Source organism: Pygocentrus nattereri, chromosome 6 (assembly GCF_015220715.1).
Source record: "Pygocentrus nattereri isolate fPygNat1 chromosome 6, fPygNat1.pri, whole genome shotgun sequence".
NCBI classification, from domain to species: Eukaryota; Metazoa; Chordata; class Actinopteri; order Characiformes; family Serrasalmidae; genus Pygocentrus; species Pygocentrus nattereri.
In genome coordinates this window covers 21099799-21119860 of record NC_051216.1, presented here as the reverse complement: position 1 = coordinate 21119860, position 20062 = coordinate 21099799, and the positions used below count along the sequence as shown (strand labels likewise).

General features: G+C 40.9%; 1 protein-coding gene across 1 annotated transcript; it reads right to left on the bottom strand.

Moving 5' to 3' along the window:
- Positions 1 to 2186: 2186 nt before the first annotated feature.
- Positions 2187 to 19887, bottom strand: LOC108424337 (ras-related protein Rap-2a). Its single transcript, XM_017692300.2, has 2 exons — positions 18927 to 19887; positions 2187 to 3755 (listed from the first exon to the last, which is right to left on the bottom strand). The coding sequence occupies exons 1-2, from the start codon at positions 19238 to 19240 to the stop codon at positions 3518 to 3520; spliced, it is 552 nt and encodes a 183-aa protein (XP_017547789.1). The 5' UTR covers positions 19241 to 19887; the 3' UTR covers positions 2187 to 3517.
- Between the last annotated feature and the right edge of the window lie 175 nt (positions 19888 to 20062).

The window sequence follows — 20062 nt, the reverse complement described above, 5'->3', positions numbered from 1 at the left end:
TTAAGCATGTGTTTAATTGTTCTCTTGTTTTGGAATGATAATATATTTGGTACTCAGAACTAACCATGGATATTGGGACAGATATTATTGATATGCTTCTAGTTGTCCTGACTCAGAACACATAACATGCTCTTGTTTTCTGCCTTGGCTGAATCAATAGTGTGAAAAAAGAAAAACAGAAACCACTGGTGTACTGAGACACTAGATATGACCAGCTTGCCGGAGGCAATAAACTGTGGTTCACATAGCCAGAAAAACAAGCAGAACTGTAAAGAAAACCTTAAAATATCTGCTATTGAAATCAGGAACAACCTCTAGAAGGCAGGAGCTGCTATTCTCAGCAGATCACAGACATTCTGTATGAGTTAATGATGGATGCATAAACAGCAAAACCAAAAGGCCAGATTATGAGCTGGCAAAATCAAAAAGATGACAGAAATCAGTCAGAAGTGTTCTGTTTGATGCTTTAAGGCTAATGAGACAATGTTGGACCTCTACTGCCGTGATGGAAAGAGTGCTACAGGGGATAGGAAAGAATCCAGATCAATCTATGAACCTGGCTGAAGTAATCTCACACATAACCTTCACCAAAATATTCATTTGCAGCTCTGTGAAGCCTATATTGAAACTGTGTAGTTGGGTATTAATCCATGATGCCACACTCAAAGCAAACCACTGTCTCAGGTATCAGGCAATGTATGTATAACAATTAACAGGAATAGCTTGAATGCATCAGTGGATTGGATTTCAAGGTTTTTTCAAGTGATTTTTAAAACTACTATGTACTAAGTACTATGACTATGACTGCCTTTAGGGTTATAGCCTTTGCACTTGAGGCACTTTATTGTTCTGAATTGTTCATAAATGATAGGTGCTAGAAAAGTTTGAGATGTGTGAGTGTAAAATAATCATTAATCTTGCTCAAATACCTTTAAAATGATTATGCAAAAAGCAAAATGTGTCAGGTTGTCCCACGATCTCCCTTACAGATCTGTCCCCAACATAATACACTCATTATACACATAAACACAATAATTTGACAACCAAGTAAATGTAACTAGCTCTGTCTCCTCTGATCATCACTTTGCACTTGTCATGCTGCTCTTTCTCAACAGCCCTGTATATAAAGCAACTTATATATCACAGATGTCTCTTTTGATGTTTGCTGCTTTAAATTTCACACATGGACTCAATGAATGATGCTGATGGGTTTTTCACACTCTTGCAACACTTTCAGCATTCTTTTCATCATTTCAGCCAAAGCACACCAAATATTAGGCAAGTGCACAGACAGGCCCCACAGGGGACATGAGCCCTTGCCCTTTTGCCCTCAGACTGCACAAGTTCCTGCATGGTTGGTGTTTGTTTTATATGTCCTCTGCTATTGTTCAAGATCCGCTGCTGTGAGGCACAGTTCACTCAGTTTTGCACCGGGAATAGTAATTTTGAACAATAACATTGCTGAACTATGTTCTCCATAAAACAAAAAAGGATACTTAACATTTTTTTTGGTGACATGGTCCTCTTAAGTACAGTTATAATGCACATATATAGTCTATAGATAATGCCATGATTAATGATGGCTGTATACTGTTAGAAATAAAGGTTCTGCATATGTAAGTATGTAACTATAATGTAAATATGTAAAGGTACAACAGTGGTATTAAGGCCCAGTTGTGTACCTTAAGTAAGTTTTTCCAAGCGAAATGTAGCTTAACAATAACAATAAAATAAAAAGCCTGGAGATGAGACGGGGTGCAGAGAAATATTTCAATGAATTATGGTACACTTGTTTCCTGACTAAAGGTCCTGACATGTACACTTGAAGGTACCACCTCAGTGACGAGTGGTCCTGCCCCAGTGACAGTTTCAGACCTTTATTTCTGAGAGTGTATGCTGAAGATGCGTTCTCTGCTCTGGCAGAAATGGCAACATCTTAGTCTACTTTGGGAAAGACTCCCAACACTACCTTTACTTTCCTCTCAAATATGATTAGACTGTCTGGATAAAAGTGTCTGCCATATGCTGTAAATGAACTTGCATTCACATTCATGCCATTTTTCTCTTACAGAGACACTGAGAAGTCTGGTGCCCCTGCTCCCAAAAATATCTGTGCACAGACAGGTGCAGAGGATACAATCTACCTCCTTTAGAACCAAGGAAAGAAGCTGTAAAGAGAAGGTGGATGACGTGTTGAACACACTTTATTGAGGTGCCAAATGAAAGAGTGTCACCATTCATTCAGGAAAGGGTAGAGAGTAAATGTTCACATAAAAAAATAGAAAATCAACAATGAATACACAGCACCTCGCTCCTCTGGTTAGACAGGAGTGATCGTCGTGTTTGGCTCAAACTTTTCAAACCGCCTTCGGGAATCTCACTCGCTTCATCTGCCCGCCAGTTTCTGACCATGCATGTAGTCCACAGCCCCCAGCAGGGGAGAAGATGCAGGAACAGAACTGGCAACGTCCATAAATGTATTTACACTACCGCCATCTTCGTCATCCTTGTCATTATAATCATCATCATCGTCAGTGACTTCTTCCGCTATCAGTTTGAGATGGTTTCTCTTCTCATACCCCTGTTGGTGAAACACTGAGAGGAGAGTGGAGTCCAATGGCACCATTTGAGAAAATGTATAACCTAACTTTCAGAAACAAAAGATTTTTTTTTTTCCGAGCGAAATTTAAATGCTATTAACGCAATAATAGAAACTATAGTTCCACTGAAACTAAAGGAGTCCTGGGCATTCTGTTGTCCAAGTTCTGTGACATCTCCAAAAAAAAAAAAAAAAAAAAAAAAAAGAGGAAACACAACTGAGACACAGCACCATCACACTGATGTTCATGAAAAAGCACAGAATCGGCCTGCAGTCCCATTCATGAGAACAATCAGAGACTAAAAAAAAGAAGAGAAAACAGGAGGCCTTTGAAGTTTTTTTTGGTAGTGTCAGTGGAGTGCGTGTATCATCCTCTCTTTTTCACTCTAATCAATCTTTCATTAAAGTTTAATGCTTGAGGTTGAGGAGGCTGATTTCATTGCTCTGTCTCAGACAAACGGTCAGAGACACTCACCTCTTCAACCTTCCAACAAAAGTGGGTCAGATCAACAAGAAAAGAACTTACAAATGAAAAAACAACAACAACAAACAAAAAATAAAACAATGGCTAAATAGTGCTGCAGAGAGAAGTAGCAAACCGTACGAGACCAGTAAATCCCGCAGACGTCTCCTACTCCATCAGGAAATGGAACACTCATAAGGCCAGTGCACTTCTCTGTGGTTCAGTATTAAGTCAGTCAGTTAATAAAGTGACAAAAATTCCTCACATTTTCCCCATTCAGTCTTGGACATATATGCCAGAATTAATTACACTATGATAAAACTGATGCACCAAAAAAGAACATCCACTGAAACTCTTGTGTACGCCTGTATGTGTTTGACCATGTTGGTAAATGTGTGCGTGTGTGTGTGTACAGAGAGAGTGTGTGGGTGTGTGTGAGTCCTCGCTCAGGAGGGTTATTGTATATTGCAGGAGGAGCAGCAGGGATCGTCTTTGTCCGGCTGCGCTGCGTAGTCCATCTGCCGGACGATCTCGGCGAACAGTTCGTCCACCATAGTCTTGCTCTTGGCGGAAGTCTCGATGAAAGGGCAGCCCCACTCCTCAGCTAGAGCCTGACCTTCACTCACCGACACCTCCCGCTCACTCTCCAGATCCACCTTATTCCCCACCAGGATCACTGGCACCTTCTCATACCTGAGGAACAGAAAAAAGAACAAAAACACAGTCACACTCACTCAGGCTCTTTTTTTATCTGTAATCTTTTAAAGCAGTAGTTAAGAGGAGGCAGTATGCAAAAACATGCTCAAAGACATTTCATAAAACTTGTAATGCATCTTGACATTTCGTTTTTCTGAGGTTTGATAAGTTACAACAGCGTTGCTGCCTTAATATAATGCAATAATTCCTTAATTAAGACCTCTTTATAATGAAGCAGTTAGTTAGTGTTTAAGTATTGACAACACCCAAATGTAATTTATCATGATAATGACAAATATTATCATATTGCCCACCACTAGTGATAGTTCAGCAAAAAATATCATTTACACAGTTCTCCCCAAATGTAGTCAATCACCCAAGACATGTTTGGTGTCAGAACTTTGCTGGAGCAGTGAGGCTAATGTAGCTAACAAACAATATATATTCACATTAATTAGCACTGTGCCTAAATCGAGACACGTTTCTCTTACATCATGTTAAGTAACTAGTTAAGTAATCTCAAAAAGACTAGATTATGTGGTTCCTGATGGGGTGGATAATATTTTAAAAATACCATATCAAGATACTTAAAAACATTTTTTAAGATACACAATAAGTATCATAGTTTTCTCACACATGGACACAATGCACTAGTAGTGGCGCATGTAAAGTACCATAAAAATGCTTGGGTAGATGTTTTTGCTCAGCATTTCACAAACTGCGCTGCACTAAATCCAGTTTAAAACAGGACTAATTATGCTCTCTTTTTAAAGCAATGTTCAGTTGTTCTTCAACTATAGATGAAATCCACAAAATGCTCAGAAAAGCATACTGTCTATCAGTGACAAATGTATCACAATAATGATAAAATTGTCATTCTGCCCACTTGTAGTTTCTGTTATTCTGATATCAATAAAAATGGACAAAACAAATAATCACGTATGTAAAAAGCAGTAGAAGAAACCTGAATTTTGTCTCTTTCTTTCATCCTTTATTTAGATGACAATAACCATGTTTACGTGCAGCCTAATAATCTGTTAATAATCTAACTAATAACTTAATCGGAATAGAATATGTCCATGTATACACTTAAACTGGCAAAGACTAGTCTAATTGAGGCTATTGAACGAGGTGGGTAACCCTGTAAATAATCCAGTAAATAGAATAATAACCATGTCTGTATCTGATACGTGTACGTACGTTCTGTGCATGTGCGTCTCGTCATAGTGAAAGTTTAGAACGTTCTGGAGCAGAATCTGGTCTGCAGAGCGGACAAAAAATTGCTTTAAACTTTAAAAGACCAACTTGTGTCTCAGAACACGACATCTTCCTCTCGTCCCTTCTTTAATAAGCAAATGTGAAGTACATTTTCCTGAGTCTGACATAATTTGAAAAGTGCACCACTCAGGTAACACACTGCCAGGACTCACATGATGCTATAATCTGAATGCATTCAATTGGAGTGGCGAAATCCTTTGCATGTAAACACAGCTAGTATGTTGTTAAGTATAGGAAGCTGCGTATGCAAGTGTGTCTGAGATTACTGAAGAACTCAGCACAGTTTGGTGCAAGTGTGATTATTTAGGTAAGCAGTTTGCACAGTGCAAACTAAAGGGGATTCCTTTACATTACTTTAGCACCATAGTTCCAGAGCAAAACTAAAGAAGAAATGACTGATCAACTACATGAGACATAAACGGAAATGGGAAACTCAACTTTTCTACAAAGTATGGCTTTAAACTGCATATACACTGCTTGTGTGTTGCCACACTTCAATTCCTCACTCTCATAATTACAAAAACTACATATTAGTTTCAAAGTAGATACAGAATAATTTACAATCACTGAACAGTAAGAAGCCAAGAAGAAAATTCAGACTAATGATGCTGAGCAAGTGGGAAGGGTGTGCCTGCCGGGAAACCAGCCTCTGTGTGCCACACCCAGAAATCAGCAGCCTCAGAAAGAACATCACAGCTGAACTCTGAGGTACCTGGAAATTCACTGTGTGCAAGCAGAACAACAGCAGAGCATCAGTAAGATGTGAAATCCCATTATGTTGCACTTGTGCTTTCGATTGGCCTCGCAACAGCAATAAATATCCCACTAACAGAGGGAAAGAATACATGGATTCTAGGCAACATGCTGCAGTGCTGCTCAGCATAATCTCCTGGTGAGGAGCAGTAATGGCTGAGAGTGATCAGCAGGACTGTTACATTCAGAGCTGAAAGGCTTGTGAAGGAGCCACAGCGTGTTGCATCCCACCTCTTCCACATTTACACAAAACATAAATGATACAAAATTTCCACAAAGTGGAAGTGGTGATGGGAGCCAGGGGTCAAAATGTCTACAATGCACATACATATATTTCATTTACTATCTAAAATGACAAATTAACCTACACACATCTTCTAATTATGTTATGTTAATAAAATAGATGGTGGTAAATTGTATTAATTGAGGACTTTGAGGACTATTTTTCCTTATAATGCTCTTCATGTACCACTCTGCCATTAAAAACCAGGTTTTAGGCCAAGATCGTATTTTATAAATAAGGTAAGCTAATGTCTCAAACATCAGAGAAGTTATATGTAACTGTTTTGTGCAATAACTGACTGTGAGGTACCTTTAAAAGGCGTTAAAACTTTAGACATCTTGGTCCTACCATCATCACTGCGAACAGTTATGACTTTCTAGAACATCGCAGTTCGATTTAAACCACAGTGAAAGACTTTGTTAACATTGTACCTACTGAATTATGCAAAATTACGCAGAATAATTGTGGAATTTAATTCCTTTATTTCTATTTGTTGAAGCTTATCTCACGATTGCATATCACAATGTTACTTTCGGCTTTATCTAGTACATTTACCTCATGAAATAATTATGGTTCTTAATGTGTATAGTTCCTATACATGTGAACTGTTAAATAATACAAATCATGTATAGTAAGCTTCAGGTTAATTATTCAGTTATTAATCTCAAGATTCATTTTTTTAGGCTAATTATTCAGTAATTACAATAATATTACATGATAACTACTATGATTGTCAGTCATGCAGTTATGAAAATAACAAGTTGAATAAAAGGCCACATAACGTGAGAACGGCTGTAAGGTTTAAAATGAATGGGGACCCAGGCCTGGCCATATTTCTGCATGTTATATAAACAGTGGGACTGCTTATCATGTAGACCAATAGGTTCCTGTCTTTGACTCAGCTGTGGTCCTAGTGGTTCTCAGCTTCTGTACCTCTGCTGCCCACTGCTTGAATTTAGCTGCACAAAGTTCTGCAAAACCAGTGGGGTCATGACCATGCAAAAGCTATACTATATTTCCAAAAGTATTTACTCGCCCATCCAAATAATTGAATTCAGGTGTTCCAGTCACTTCCATGGCCACAGATGTATAAAACCTAGCACCTAGGCATGCAGACTACTTCTACAAACATTAGTGAAAGAATGGGCTGCTCTCAGGAGCTCAGTGAATTCCAGCGTGGTACCGTGATAGGATGCCACCTCTACAACAAGTTATTATGGGGATTATGGTGTTTTGCTGTTTCTCAGGAGTTTGGCTCTGCCCCTTAGTTCCAGTGAAAGAAACTCTTAATGCTTCAGCAGACCAAGAGATTTTGGACAATTTCATGCTCCCAACTTTGTAGGAACAGTTTGGGGATGGCCCCTTCCTTTTCCAACATGACTGTGCACCACTGCACAAAGCAAGGTCCATAAAGACATGGATGAGCGAGTTTGATGTGGAAGAGTGCAAAAGGTGGGCCGACATCATAGTAAACCCTATGGATTAAGAATAGGATGTCATTCAATTTCATATACGTGTGACGAGCGAATACTTTTGGCAATATAGTGTAAGATGAATCAGCATGATAACAATAACGATCACGGTGGCAGTAAATGTTGTATGATATCTGGAGGTTGGGTAGCTTGGCATGACAGTATGCTCATTTCAAATGCACAGAGCACCGGGGACACTTGCTCCTCCTTCACCCCTCTGTCAAACGGAACAAACAGCATCACAGGAGAAGAGACTCGCCCTCCCTCATTACGCATTGGCTTTACTGTATGAAATATTGATGCCATTAAATTATTCACCATTTTCTGAAAGGCGAAAAACACGCATGGTAGTGTGCAAGAGTGTATGTAAAAAAGCGGCTGTGATCGCGGGTGAGGCTCCGGCACTGAGGAAGACAGTCGCTGATCATTACACAGGGGTGGGCCAATCACTGTTGTGTAAGGTTGATACTGCCTGAATCAGAGGGATGTTAAGTACCTAGACATGAACACACAAGGTAGTTAGAAATGATTAATGCTTAAGATAATGGCTGGTGTAACCAATTTAAGATAGTGGTCCTTTCGCACGCACCCTCCTTTTTTTAAGATTAACACTGAACACAGGCCTTAAATTACACTTAGACACAAGATTTAATATATGACAAATAACCATACTAAGCATTTTAAATTGGATAAGGTTGCAACTGTTGCAATCAGGACTGTCCTGGAGTCTCTCTTGCACGGTGTGACTTTAGGTGAGATATAAAGCAGTAGAATTCTGAATGTCCTGTACTCTGATGGGTGATGTACTTGTATTAATCCATATCAATCTTATCTAACGTCTCACTGGCAATATTTTCAGAAACTATGGTAATGTCCCACATAACTCATTCAGCTCTAGAATAGTTACAACATGTCCACAGTAAAATAAATCAGCATGTGGAAGAAGAGCTTATACTACATAAAAGAAACATGATGCTGCCTTTATTGCGCAATGAACTGTGATGTTTTCTGAGCGAGAAAAGAACAGTGTTCAGATCTCTAAGGGCTTATTATTGATTTGTTTCATCAGAGCAACAATAAAAAATGACTGAAATGTGAAATATACACCTATTCATATATTTGCTTGTTCAAAATGGTAGTTTGTGACATGAACAAAATAAAAACTGCGGAATTTCCAGCCACTGAAAAATCGCATTACTAACAGAAAAGAGGATAAAAAGCAGATATAGCTATCATTTTGGCTTGGAATTAAAGGAGCTGTTTGGTGAAAAATCAACACCTGTTTGAGTGGGTTGAGAGAAGTTTTGTAAATGTATTTAAGGGAAAGATTTGGGTGATTATTGACTTAGTTTGTTAGCAACATTAGCAACGTTCCAGTTCTAAACTTGGACACCAAGCAGGTGGCTGATTGACAACATAAGGGGTAATCTATGGAAATCAAATTTATTGCCAAATCATTTCTTTAAAGCCCTCCTACTGTTATTTTATTGGCATCACTTAAAAACCTGCCTGTCTGATTATGTGTTTCTATGCTAACATGTAGTAAAATCTGGCTCACATACTGTGTATCACAGATCAGCTCACATTCAGGAAAATATTGTGATTAAAATCTGTTGCTGACTGATCTTTCCATCCCTACTCATTATGAGGACCAGGCTAGAGTCTGATCTCAGTGCTGTTTAGCCTGACCACTCTGAGGAACACACATGAACAGACTGATAAAATCAGCACACAACACTTTGATGTGTTGGAGGGGATCTGACCGAACTGCACTCTCTCTCTTACTGTCACTCTTGCTGTCACTCTCTCTCTCTCTCTCTCTCTCTCTCTCTCTCTCTCAAACACACACACACACACACACTGTCGCTTTCTCTCTCTCCTTCTCTGTCACCTTCTGTCTGCTCTGGGTAAAGCAGGAACAGTATGAGCTCCACCTGAGAGTTAAGATGGAGATGGGACAGATTGATTGTTAACACAGAAGAGCGGGGTCTCAGTGGGAGCATCCTATTTCCATGCTAATGATCAAACAGCAAGGAGGCAAAGGTTTAATGTAAAATAAGCAAAAGAAATAAATGCATTTTTCATTTATTTGTTAACAGATAAAAAGCACTGTGCTTTGGTAAGAACCAAAACACTTAAAAGTCACCATTATTACTTGTAATAACACAAGCTTGGTGTAATTTAATATTCATTAGTCTCACTCGCAGCTCATTGAAGAAAGCAGAGAAATTCAGTCAAACAAGCCGTTTCCTGCAGACAACATTGTGCCAGTAAGTACCAGAATTACTTGATTATTTTTTAAAATGATGAAAAGTTGATGTACATACACTCTTGTTCTACAGAACGAAAAATGATCTTTTACATCAGAGATGGCATGATAACACATGTTCTTTTACAATACTGGTACAGATATTGAAAACTGGAGCATCAGCTGATACTGACACTGATCTGATATTTCTTCCCCTAAAGCCGCTAAGCTTTAAAATGCTTCAAAACTTTAAAAAAAACTTAAATTATGCACTTTAATTAGGAACATGTAGAAGTGTACTCAAACGTCTTAAAAATACTCTACTACCTCACAGGAAGGAATACACAGTGTGCTATTTCAGGCTAGATTTGTTACAGGATCGGATCAGATTCATTCTTTTTTCCCCTCTGATATCCAATCCAGCATTTTCTGCTGACTTGGACTCAGTACAAATCTCCATTGCCACCGATACAATTACTCCACTTTACAATTTCACCATGTGTTTGCCATTCATTGACACTGAAAGAAGCAGAAAGTGAAAAGAGCAGCCTCGAATCAGTACAGAGCACAAATCAAATTAAATTACTATTACTATAAAAACTACAACAAAACAACAATAATAACTCTGTATGTTAAATGGTTAATGAAAAACGATTTCATGCTTTGTTCTTTAGCCCTTTAAACTACTGGCTAATTCAGTTACTAATCGTAAGACTTTTCATTCTGTAACTAATATCAATTATGTGGTAAACACTGTAAGCCTAAAATGTACATTTTGTAGTTATGAGAGTGGGGAATTGTAGTGTGGAACACACAGCAGCCCCTGAGCGTTTGAGTACTGTACTATGTACCACTTGCATGCTAGCACCACATAAACTCTGCAGGTGGTCAGAGATGTTGTGTGTGTCACAGGTTTGTGACTGTGTGAAAATCAGGCTGTCACATGTGAGGTCCAAACCCCACAGTGAACTATTTTTACACCAAATGGGCCCATGCCCAGAAAAAAAAAAATACAATCCGCCACACACACGCTCACCCCCACACGCAGCTCTTTAAATAAATCACTGATTATAGTGGTGGTCTCAGCGCAGAGCATGCTGAGCGCTGTTGTTGGGAGCAATGAGTGGAGGCAGGGGGGGTGGAGATGGCAGTTGCTTTGGAGACCTTACGTCTTTCATAACAGGGGGAGGTTAGAGTGTCTGTGCGGGAGGTGCTGCTCCAAGCTTTGCTGGGTGGATCAGTGCTGCTAGTTGAGAATCAGTGCTGCTGAGTGGAGAATCAGTGCTGATGGGTGGAGAATCAGTGCTGCTGGGTAGAGAATCAGTGCTGCTGGGTAGAGAATCAGTGCTGCTGGGTGGAGAATCAGTACTGCTGGGGGCAAATCAGTACTGTTCGGTGGAGAATATGTGCTGCTGGGTACAGAATCAATGCTGCTGAGTGGAAAATCAGTACTGCTGGGTGAAGAATGAGTACTGCTGGGGGCAAATCAGTACTGTTCGGTGGCGAATCAGTGCTGCTAGGTGGAGAATCAGTACTGCTGGGTGGGATCAGTGCTGCTGGGTAGAGAAAATCAATGCTGCTGTGTGGAGAATCGGTGCTGCTGGGTAGAGAATCAGTCCTGCAGAGTGGAGAATCAGTACTGCTGGGTAGAGAATCAGTCCTGCAGAGTGGAGAATCAGTACTGCTGGGTAGAGAATCACTCCTGCAGAGTGGAGAATCAGAAATGCTGGGGAGAGAATCAGTACCGCCGGGTGGAGACTCCGTGCTGCTGAGTGGAGAATTAGTGCTGCTGGGAATAGAATCAGTCCTGCTGAGTGGAGAATCAATACTGCTGGGTAGAGAATCAGTGCTGCTTAATGGAGAATCAGAAATGCTGAGTGGAGAATCAGTGCAGCTAAATGGAAAATCAGTTCTTATTGTTGGCAAATCAGTGCTGATGGGGGGGATCAGTGCTGATTAGTGGAGAATAAGCCCTACTGTGGTGGAATCAGTGCTGCTGAGTGGGGAATCAGTACTCCTTGGTGGAGAATCAGTACTGCTGGGAGGAGAATCACTGCATGATGGGTGGAGAGTCAGTGCTGATGGGGGGGATCAATGCTGACAGGTGGAAAATAAGTGCTGCTGCAAAGGAATCAGTACTGCTGGGTGGGGAATTAGTGCTGCTGGGTGGAGAATTAGTGCTGCTGGGTGGGGAATTAGTGCTGCTGGGTGGGGAATTAGTGCTGATGGGTGGAGAATCATTGCTGCTGAGGGGGAATCAGTGGCACCTCACGATTTGATTACAATTCAGAGGGCTGCGATGCGATTATAAAACGATTATCAATGCATCTTTTTTTCCTATACAGGATTTATATTTTTGGTAGTTTTAAAGCAAAGTATTTGTAATGATCCATAATGAATTTACTTCCAATATCTTTTATTAATAAATCAAATGGAAGTGATCTAGAAGGCTCTCATTCACTGCTCTTGTTTGAGACGCTGCTGCCACTAATCTACTATAAAATGCGCTGTTAGGGTGACATAAGATCCAGTGGTAATGGATGTCCATGCAGCACATGTTACAGCAGTGCTACCTGTTTAATTCAGTGACTTTATAATTTCGGTTCTGGTCTCGTTGTAGTCACTTTGTCAGTAAAATATCTTCAAGACTGGACGATGAATTTCTGCTCCAAAGTGTGCAACATAGCGCAAAAGCCCTGGTTCTCAACAACTGAGAAATAGCGTGTAGACTGCAGGTCACATAGCATTTACATTTACATTTACAGCATTTAGCAGACGCTCTTATCCCGAGCGACTTACAAGAAGTGCTTTGTCAATCTAGAGAAAGTATCTTTGCTAGTTACCAACAGCTTAGAGAAAAAGACAGTCCTGAGCTCAGATACTGCTAGAAACAAAAGTCACTGTAGATACCCAGAGAAAAAGAAACAGAGTTGAACGCAGAACTCTGTGCCATTCAATGCAATACAATAACAATAAGATACAATACAATAAACTACAATACAGAGTGCAGTACAATAAAATAAAATAAAATATAACATAGCAAAAAAGTCTCGCCTCACTAGTAGCTACGAAAAGACAGAGATATAAGACAAACATTTGGAGACGAATGGACTTGCAGTTGGTTTCCTGGAATGTTAAATCTGCAATGGGAGACACTAAAAAGTTGTGAAGATGAAGCCGTTTCTCTTTCAAATTTCCTTGTTCCACCTTAAATGGTGCAGCAGCTACATTCGGTGCCTCAGGCAGAATTTAAGGTGGAACGGGAAAATTCAAACAAGAAGCTGGCAAATGAGAAGTGACTTCAGCCTCGTAAAACAGCCGAATGTTGGGAGACATTTTACAATCGCTCTACTTCTGAGGAAAGGTTTTCTGGCGGAGACGGTTTTAGCTTTTAGCTAAAGCTTAAAGCAGAGCAAGCAAGCAGTTTATTTATGTAGCGCTTTTTACAACAGGTGCTTTCAAAAAGCAAAGTAAATCTGCTTTTCCGTTCATATTTTTTAGCCTATACTAGGACATCAGCACACACTGAGACATATTGGCCATTAAATGTTGTGGCTCCCACGGTGGTTTGATTTTGTTCAAAGGACAAAATGTCTCTTCTTAACATTTGGGGTTGTGACTCCTGACTGAAACTGGCTTTAATGCAGAGTGTGCCGGTCAGATTTCTAGCTCATCCAGCTGTGTTGTGTTATGTGCCACCACTGCACTTATCCACTTACAAGTTCTGCTTTTTATTTTCCATCAACATTACGGTATAAATTAAATATTTCAAAAAATTTTTACATTTATGAATCGATTCAGAATCATTCACAGTGCATCGCAATGCATCTAAGAATCAAGTTTTCCCGCATCCCTGGTGCCTACATTCCAAACATTCCCAGTTTCTTTACTACACACAACCACAAGTGAGCTTACATGTCTTCTGGGTTTTTGTATGCAATGCTGATGAGGATAAAATAGTTATAAATCTGAAAAAAAAATTCCTTTGGGGACTATTTTGTCTTATATTGGCCTGTATGTATCACTGTGAATTTTAAAGATAGCCTTGTGTTCATAAAAAATATCATACAACCATGCCTCAGGCATCAGGCTGTATTAATAACCATTTCATGTATTTCCTTTCAGAGACATAAAATACTTTGGACGTCTGGTTTCTATCACCATAACTGTGAACTATTCTGACTCGGCATGTTTCTCTAAAATTACACACTTCACATCAAACCACTCTGAATGAGTTTGTTTATGTTAACTATTTAATTATACAGAAATTTTTGGGGAAAAAATTTGAATTCCCCTTTAATGTCTCAACACAGTTTGAGGTAAGACTGTGATGATTTACACTGCAGTTTCACATGTATATGCTTCCATCACTTGTTGACTACATTAACCTTGTAGCTCCAGCACAAAAAACTTTGGACACCAAAAATGACAAATAACATGAGTGCATGATTGATTGACCGATCAAATGCATTTGTAGCAGAGGAAATTGTAAATTTGAAATTTGATTGTTAAAATTTTGAGCATTATTCATGTATGAGTTGAAAGACTATACAATCCTCGTCTAAAGCGTTCTCAGTTAGATCACGTTGAACAGAATGAGATTAGCTGGAGAATGCTGCTGTACAGCTGATGAAGGAAAACGCATGGCTCTGCCCTCAGGCTATGACAGCGAAATAAAATACACAGCAGTCAATTCATCCAGGGACTTCAACTAAAAATAAACGGTATTTGTATATGCACAGCATTTAAATGAAAACACACGTAGTACTAGAACACCTGCATAAGGGTGGATGAGCTATAGGCAGCTGTTTGGCTAAAGCGCCCAGACAAATCACATGCAATGTTCCAAATACTTCCCACTGTATTCCCCCATTTTCCTGATCCAGTGACACAGTTAAGGATTGTGTGTGCATACACCTGCCTGCACAATGGTGGAGGAGTTATAGACTACGGTTTGACTGGCTTTTAGAGCAGCACCACAGACTGGGGTGGGGGCTTCGCTTCCACAAACAAAGCCTGGGATTAATCAAACAACCTGTAATGTTCCAGTTACTTCTTAATGCATTTCCCCATTTATTTCCCCTATAGTGTCAGAGTTAATGATGTGTGTGCACATATACAAACATGCTATCAACTGGCTACTATTACAGTGATAATCCCACACAAAATCCTCTCAAATTTACATCATTACACTTGCCTCAAATCATACTGAGTTAAGTAATCTCAAATAGTCTACCTTATACAAATGTCGGTATATTGTCACTGTCAAAAAAAAAAAAAGTATCTTCATTTTTTTTCTAAATCATTGGAGCGTTGCAGCTGCCCTTTGTATTGTTTAAAAAAATTAATGATGGATGCATCAACAGAAATACACCATAATTACTTTATATTAACTTATGCTAAAGGTTAACTTTTTAAAGTTGTATTACACGCTTCTATAAACTACGTTTATCTCAGCTAAATTGAACTGAAGTCCCTGTAGTTATTGAATAATAAACCTTAGTATGTAAAAAGTTTGGGATTTTAAAAGGTTAAGAATGTTTTTGCCATCACTTGTAAAGTTAATATTTTAGAAATTTGGACTTTTTTGGACAGTGACAATCTGAGGGTTCCGACCCTGTACGACACAGTGCTGTCTATAAAATGAACAAACCAGCAAAATTCAAGCTTTAAGATAGCAGCTACTCCTGTATGAGATGTGAGATAATGTTTGGCCATCATTATAGATAACAGTCTGTCATGTCTGTCACATAAGCAAGTCTACTTGAGACTATTTAACCACATTGGCAGTGTCATTTGAGGCAAGCATGTGATGATTTAGGCATAGCACAAAGCTATTTAGGCATAGCACGCAGCATGAAGGTAAATACACAAAAGCTCCCATTACTAGTTAATTACATTAGCCTTTTTTATACATTAGCATTTTATTCATCAGCATCAACACCAGTATCAGTAATATATCTGATATTGGCATCAGTCCAGTTCTCATATCAGTGCTTTCCTAGTGTAAATTTGAATTTTTTGTCTAAAATATTGCTTTAAGAAACCCAAGATTGAAACACACATGCGTTTACAGGTGTAAACATCCTATAGCCATAGATTTTTATCATACACACACACACCCACTGGACTTGTTCCTGCCAGGCCCATACTGCAGCTCTTTCTGCTGCTGTGCAGACCCACAGCAGCTCCAGCAGACACAGACACAGCTTATATATAATACATGACCACTCCACTGATATACACTAGCTAAGAGGGAGGGGGAGATTGGAGAGGACGCTTGTGTCCTAGACCCTTCTGGACCTGGGCCTTGCTCTGAATAGCAGGCAGACAAAAGCATCTTTTCCATCCTTCCATCTAAAGGACTCTAGAGAGAACTTCTCTCCATCTGCATTACTGACTGACCCTGGTGGCCTCACATGTCCTTCACACACAGTCCTGTACATTTCCAAACAGCCTGGACTCTTGCCCCTATGATCACTCTCCTCTCTACTCCTATTGCTGCCCCACTGAGGAACACAAAGCTATCAATTCAGAGCCATCCCTAATGAGCTTCAGTCCAGGAGAAGGATACAACTGCCTCCGACACTATATAACACCAACATAGATCTGATTTCCAGTATCAGTAAGAATGGCTTAAACTGCAGGCTTTATATTCAGTTATTAAACTTGCGGCTTATTATTCATTGGCTACATAAATGATTCAACAACCACTGTGGATTCAATTTGTAAGTTATGAATTTATGAGAGAAGGCAATTGTGTGGGCCTATATACATACATTTACAGGTCAATGAGTTACAGAATTACTCCTGAATTTTTCAACACAGTCTTTATCTACTGTACCTGTAACATATGGTCGATTGCCTTGACATTGATTCTGATGTGTTTCCTTGTACTTAGAAAAAGACAAGAACAGACACTTACAATAGAAGCCGAAGGGCAGGTTCTGAAACACTAAAATGTGCATTTGACTCAGTAGGTGTTCTGTTGTTTTCTATGCACATGGTAATCACTGTCTGTCACAGTCACACATAAGCTACAGATGCAGCAGATACAGATTAAGATGACAAAAGCTGGAGAACCCCTTTAATATCTTGATTTGAGATTTGCTACGTGGTTTCAGTTTCAAATAAGAAGATTTATGCCCTCCTATCCAAATTTATCCAAGTTGGAGTTACAGACATGCAATCAATTAGCCTAAATTACTCTGTGCAGTTGGCCTCTTAATGCTCTGCCAAGTCTACTTCAGACTTTCCTCTGCTGATAGACAGTCTTGCCATAAGTACAAGAAAAGTCTATGAATAGTCTCCACCTTGGGAATGCTGACGTTGATGTAAAAGTCAATTTTGGGGTCCTTAGGTTCCAAAGGGATGCACTTATGGTTCTGTGGTGCTGCAGTAACTCCAGGACATTCCAATGGCCTGGATATCGAGGCTTGATTCCAGAGAAATAAACACAGCTACTCTCCTTGAAATGATCTCTGTTTGGATGATCACAGCAGCATGCGCTCACAATTGCTTAAATTAAAATGAGTAGTGGCTGTGGAGAGACAGTGTGAGTAGTGGAGTATGTAGCAGGCCCACACCTGCAGTTCAGATGGGTGTATGGTGCCGTGTAAGACTCTTTATTGCTGAGACGCACGCTCATAAATGCACTCTCCCTCGCTCTGGCTCACACACGCATAGTTAGTTTGCGCACTCAGAGGAATTTACAGGGGAAGATAAGCACTTCCAGTGTTTCCTGTGTATTCAGGCTCTTCGGGCCGAGACCAGCTGATCCCACGCTGTAAAATGTACATGTGGCAATATCAGCATGTCAGAATGAGAAAAGAATGAGAAACAACGTACACTTGCACAGACCTCCACATTCACAGACTATAGGATCTACAAGGGGTGTAATAGTGTGATTAGGCTTTGGACTACAGGTGTCATATTGGTATTAATGGGTATCTGGCCGAAATCTGCAAAAAATGCTGAAATAGAATAGAAGGAGGGAAAACAAAGAATCAATCTGATTCAATCCTGTATCAGAGCTAGTCTGAAATAGAACTCATTCACACTGCAGATGTTATTAGCTGTGAGTCTTTTCCTGTGAAATAGTAGTGTGATCGAATAGCTTGAGCAAATATCTTCATTTTAGATGCTCATTTTAAGTGACGAACTTCAATTAAAAACAGTTCATTTTAAAGCTTAGTTAAAAAAATAAATATCAGGCTGGTATCTGTATCAGCCAATATAAAGGTTATAATATCAGTATCAGAAAAGAAGGTGATCAAGCGAAGGGTAGGACACCTGTGAGAGCATTTGCCATTATGATGCAAATGGTGCAGTCTTGAGTAGACAGAATAATTAATTACTGTCTCTACTTGAGACATGTAACCATGAGGGGCAAAGACAGCAAATGTCTTGCTTCCTTTCTCTGATTTCTGAGATGACACAATCTCACATATTTTCTGATACCGATACCAATCTCGATATTGACACATCATCCAGCATCAATACTGATCTGACATTTCTGCTTTAAAAACTGCCAAGCTTTGAAATGAGGCTTATTACTCTGTAATTACCCGCTTATTACGCTGTAATTACCCAGTAATTACTACAAAACCAACACTCTAGTTATGACACTGGGTCCATATACAAGCCCTTGCAGTTAAAGAAGTTAACTCCTTAAACTACAAGAGCCCACACTCTAATTCATCACTGTCATAACTATTAGATTCATAGTAGTTACCAGACAATTTATAATAGTCACATAACAATAAACCTTAAGATACATAACTATATAATAAGCCTGGAGTTCAAAAGGTTAATCCTACCCAGTAATCAAGTCTTTAGCTTCAGCAGCAGGCCTTCTTGCGGGCCAGTCTAGCTCAGTGTCTGACTCACTCCACAAAGCCAGGTGCTCTGCACTAAATGTAAATGCGCTGGAACGCACTAATGCAATCTAATGAAATAAGAACAGCAGGCTGTTAACCCAGAGGAACATGCAGTTATTTGCCTCCACCCCAGGACGTGGGAGTGGGTGAAGAAGCAGCAGCAGTCCGTGCTGCAGGATGAGAGGAGCTGCGTCAGACTGCTGCAGGCCCACTCTCTCTCTCACTCACTCTCTCCCTCTCTCTCTCTTCCCTCACCTTTTCACCCGGATGATCTGGTCCCGCATAGGCTTGATGTCCTGAAAGCTCTGCTGGTTGACCAGGCTGTACACGAGGATGAAGCCCTGGCCGTTCTTGATATACAGGTCCCTCATGGAGGCGAACTGCTCCGTGCCCGCCGTGTCCAGGATCTCGAGCACGGACGGCGACGAGTCCACCTCGATCTCCTTGCGGTAGAAGTCCTCGATGGTCGGGTCGTACTTCTCGATGAACGTGCCGGTGACGAACTGCACGGTGAGGGCGGACTTCCCCACGCCGCCGCTGCCCAACACCACCACCTTATATTCGCGCATGGCCGCGACGTTCAACGACGGCAACAACAAAAAAGGACAAAAAGAGGGAGGGGAGAGAAAGCTATTCACGCAGCGTTCGACATGAAAACAAAAAAGAAGAAGAGGGAAAAGGGGGGAGTTAAAGGCTGAGATAGGCTATTAGAGCGGCACTCCCATGCTGTCCGGCATGTGGGCGAGAGCCTGGCCGCCGCCGCTGCGCCTGCTGCTGCTGCTTTTAGCTGGCCGAGATAAACAAGCCGCGCACAAAGGCGTGCAGCCCACAGCAGCGCTTCAGTGCAGGAGCCATCATCGCTCAGCCAGCGGCGCCCAAAGCCGCGCTGTGTGGATCAGCGCGCTCCTCTCGGCGCGGTGGGCTTCACTCGGGCTGCAGCGTCTGCTGAGCTCACCATCCTAAATCATCCGAGAGGGGGGAGAGAGAGAGAGAGAGAGAGAGGGGGGAAAACGCAGAGGCTGGGGGGCCGCCTGCGGAAAAAAGAAAGAGCAAAGAACGCGAACGTGAAGACGAGAGCGGAAGCTCCGAGCTCGAGACAGAAACGCGATGCGATTTGTTTTTTTGCGTTAAAGTGAACGACAACGCAGCGACAAGGCGGCGCCGATCTGCGCTTTTTCTTTTCGGCTCCGTCCCGCTCTTCTTCATCCGCTCACCGACGCGTCCGCGGCCGCCATGCTCACGGGTGGGGACCCGTCGCCGTCCTCTTCGCCCTCTCGGCCGCCGTAGCGATGATGATGACGAGGAGGAGGAGGGGGAGGGGAGGAGGGGGAGGAAGGCTGGCGGGGACGTGCAAGGGGCTCCGGTGGGCGCGTTCACGCGTCTCAGCGGTC

Bases quoted from the DNA above. Each gene is read 5' to 3' on its own strand.
- LOC108424337 (XM_017692300.2), bottom strand. From the start codon at position 19,240: ATGCGCGAATATAAGGTGGTGGTGTTGGGCAGCGGCGGCGTGGGGAAG. The intron at 3,756-18,926 runs GTGAGGGAAGAG...TCTGTTCCTCAG, and splicing joins CAGATCATCCGGGTGAAAAG to GTATGAGAAGGTGCCAGTGA.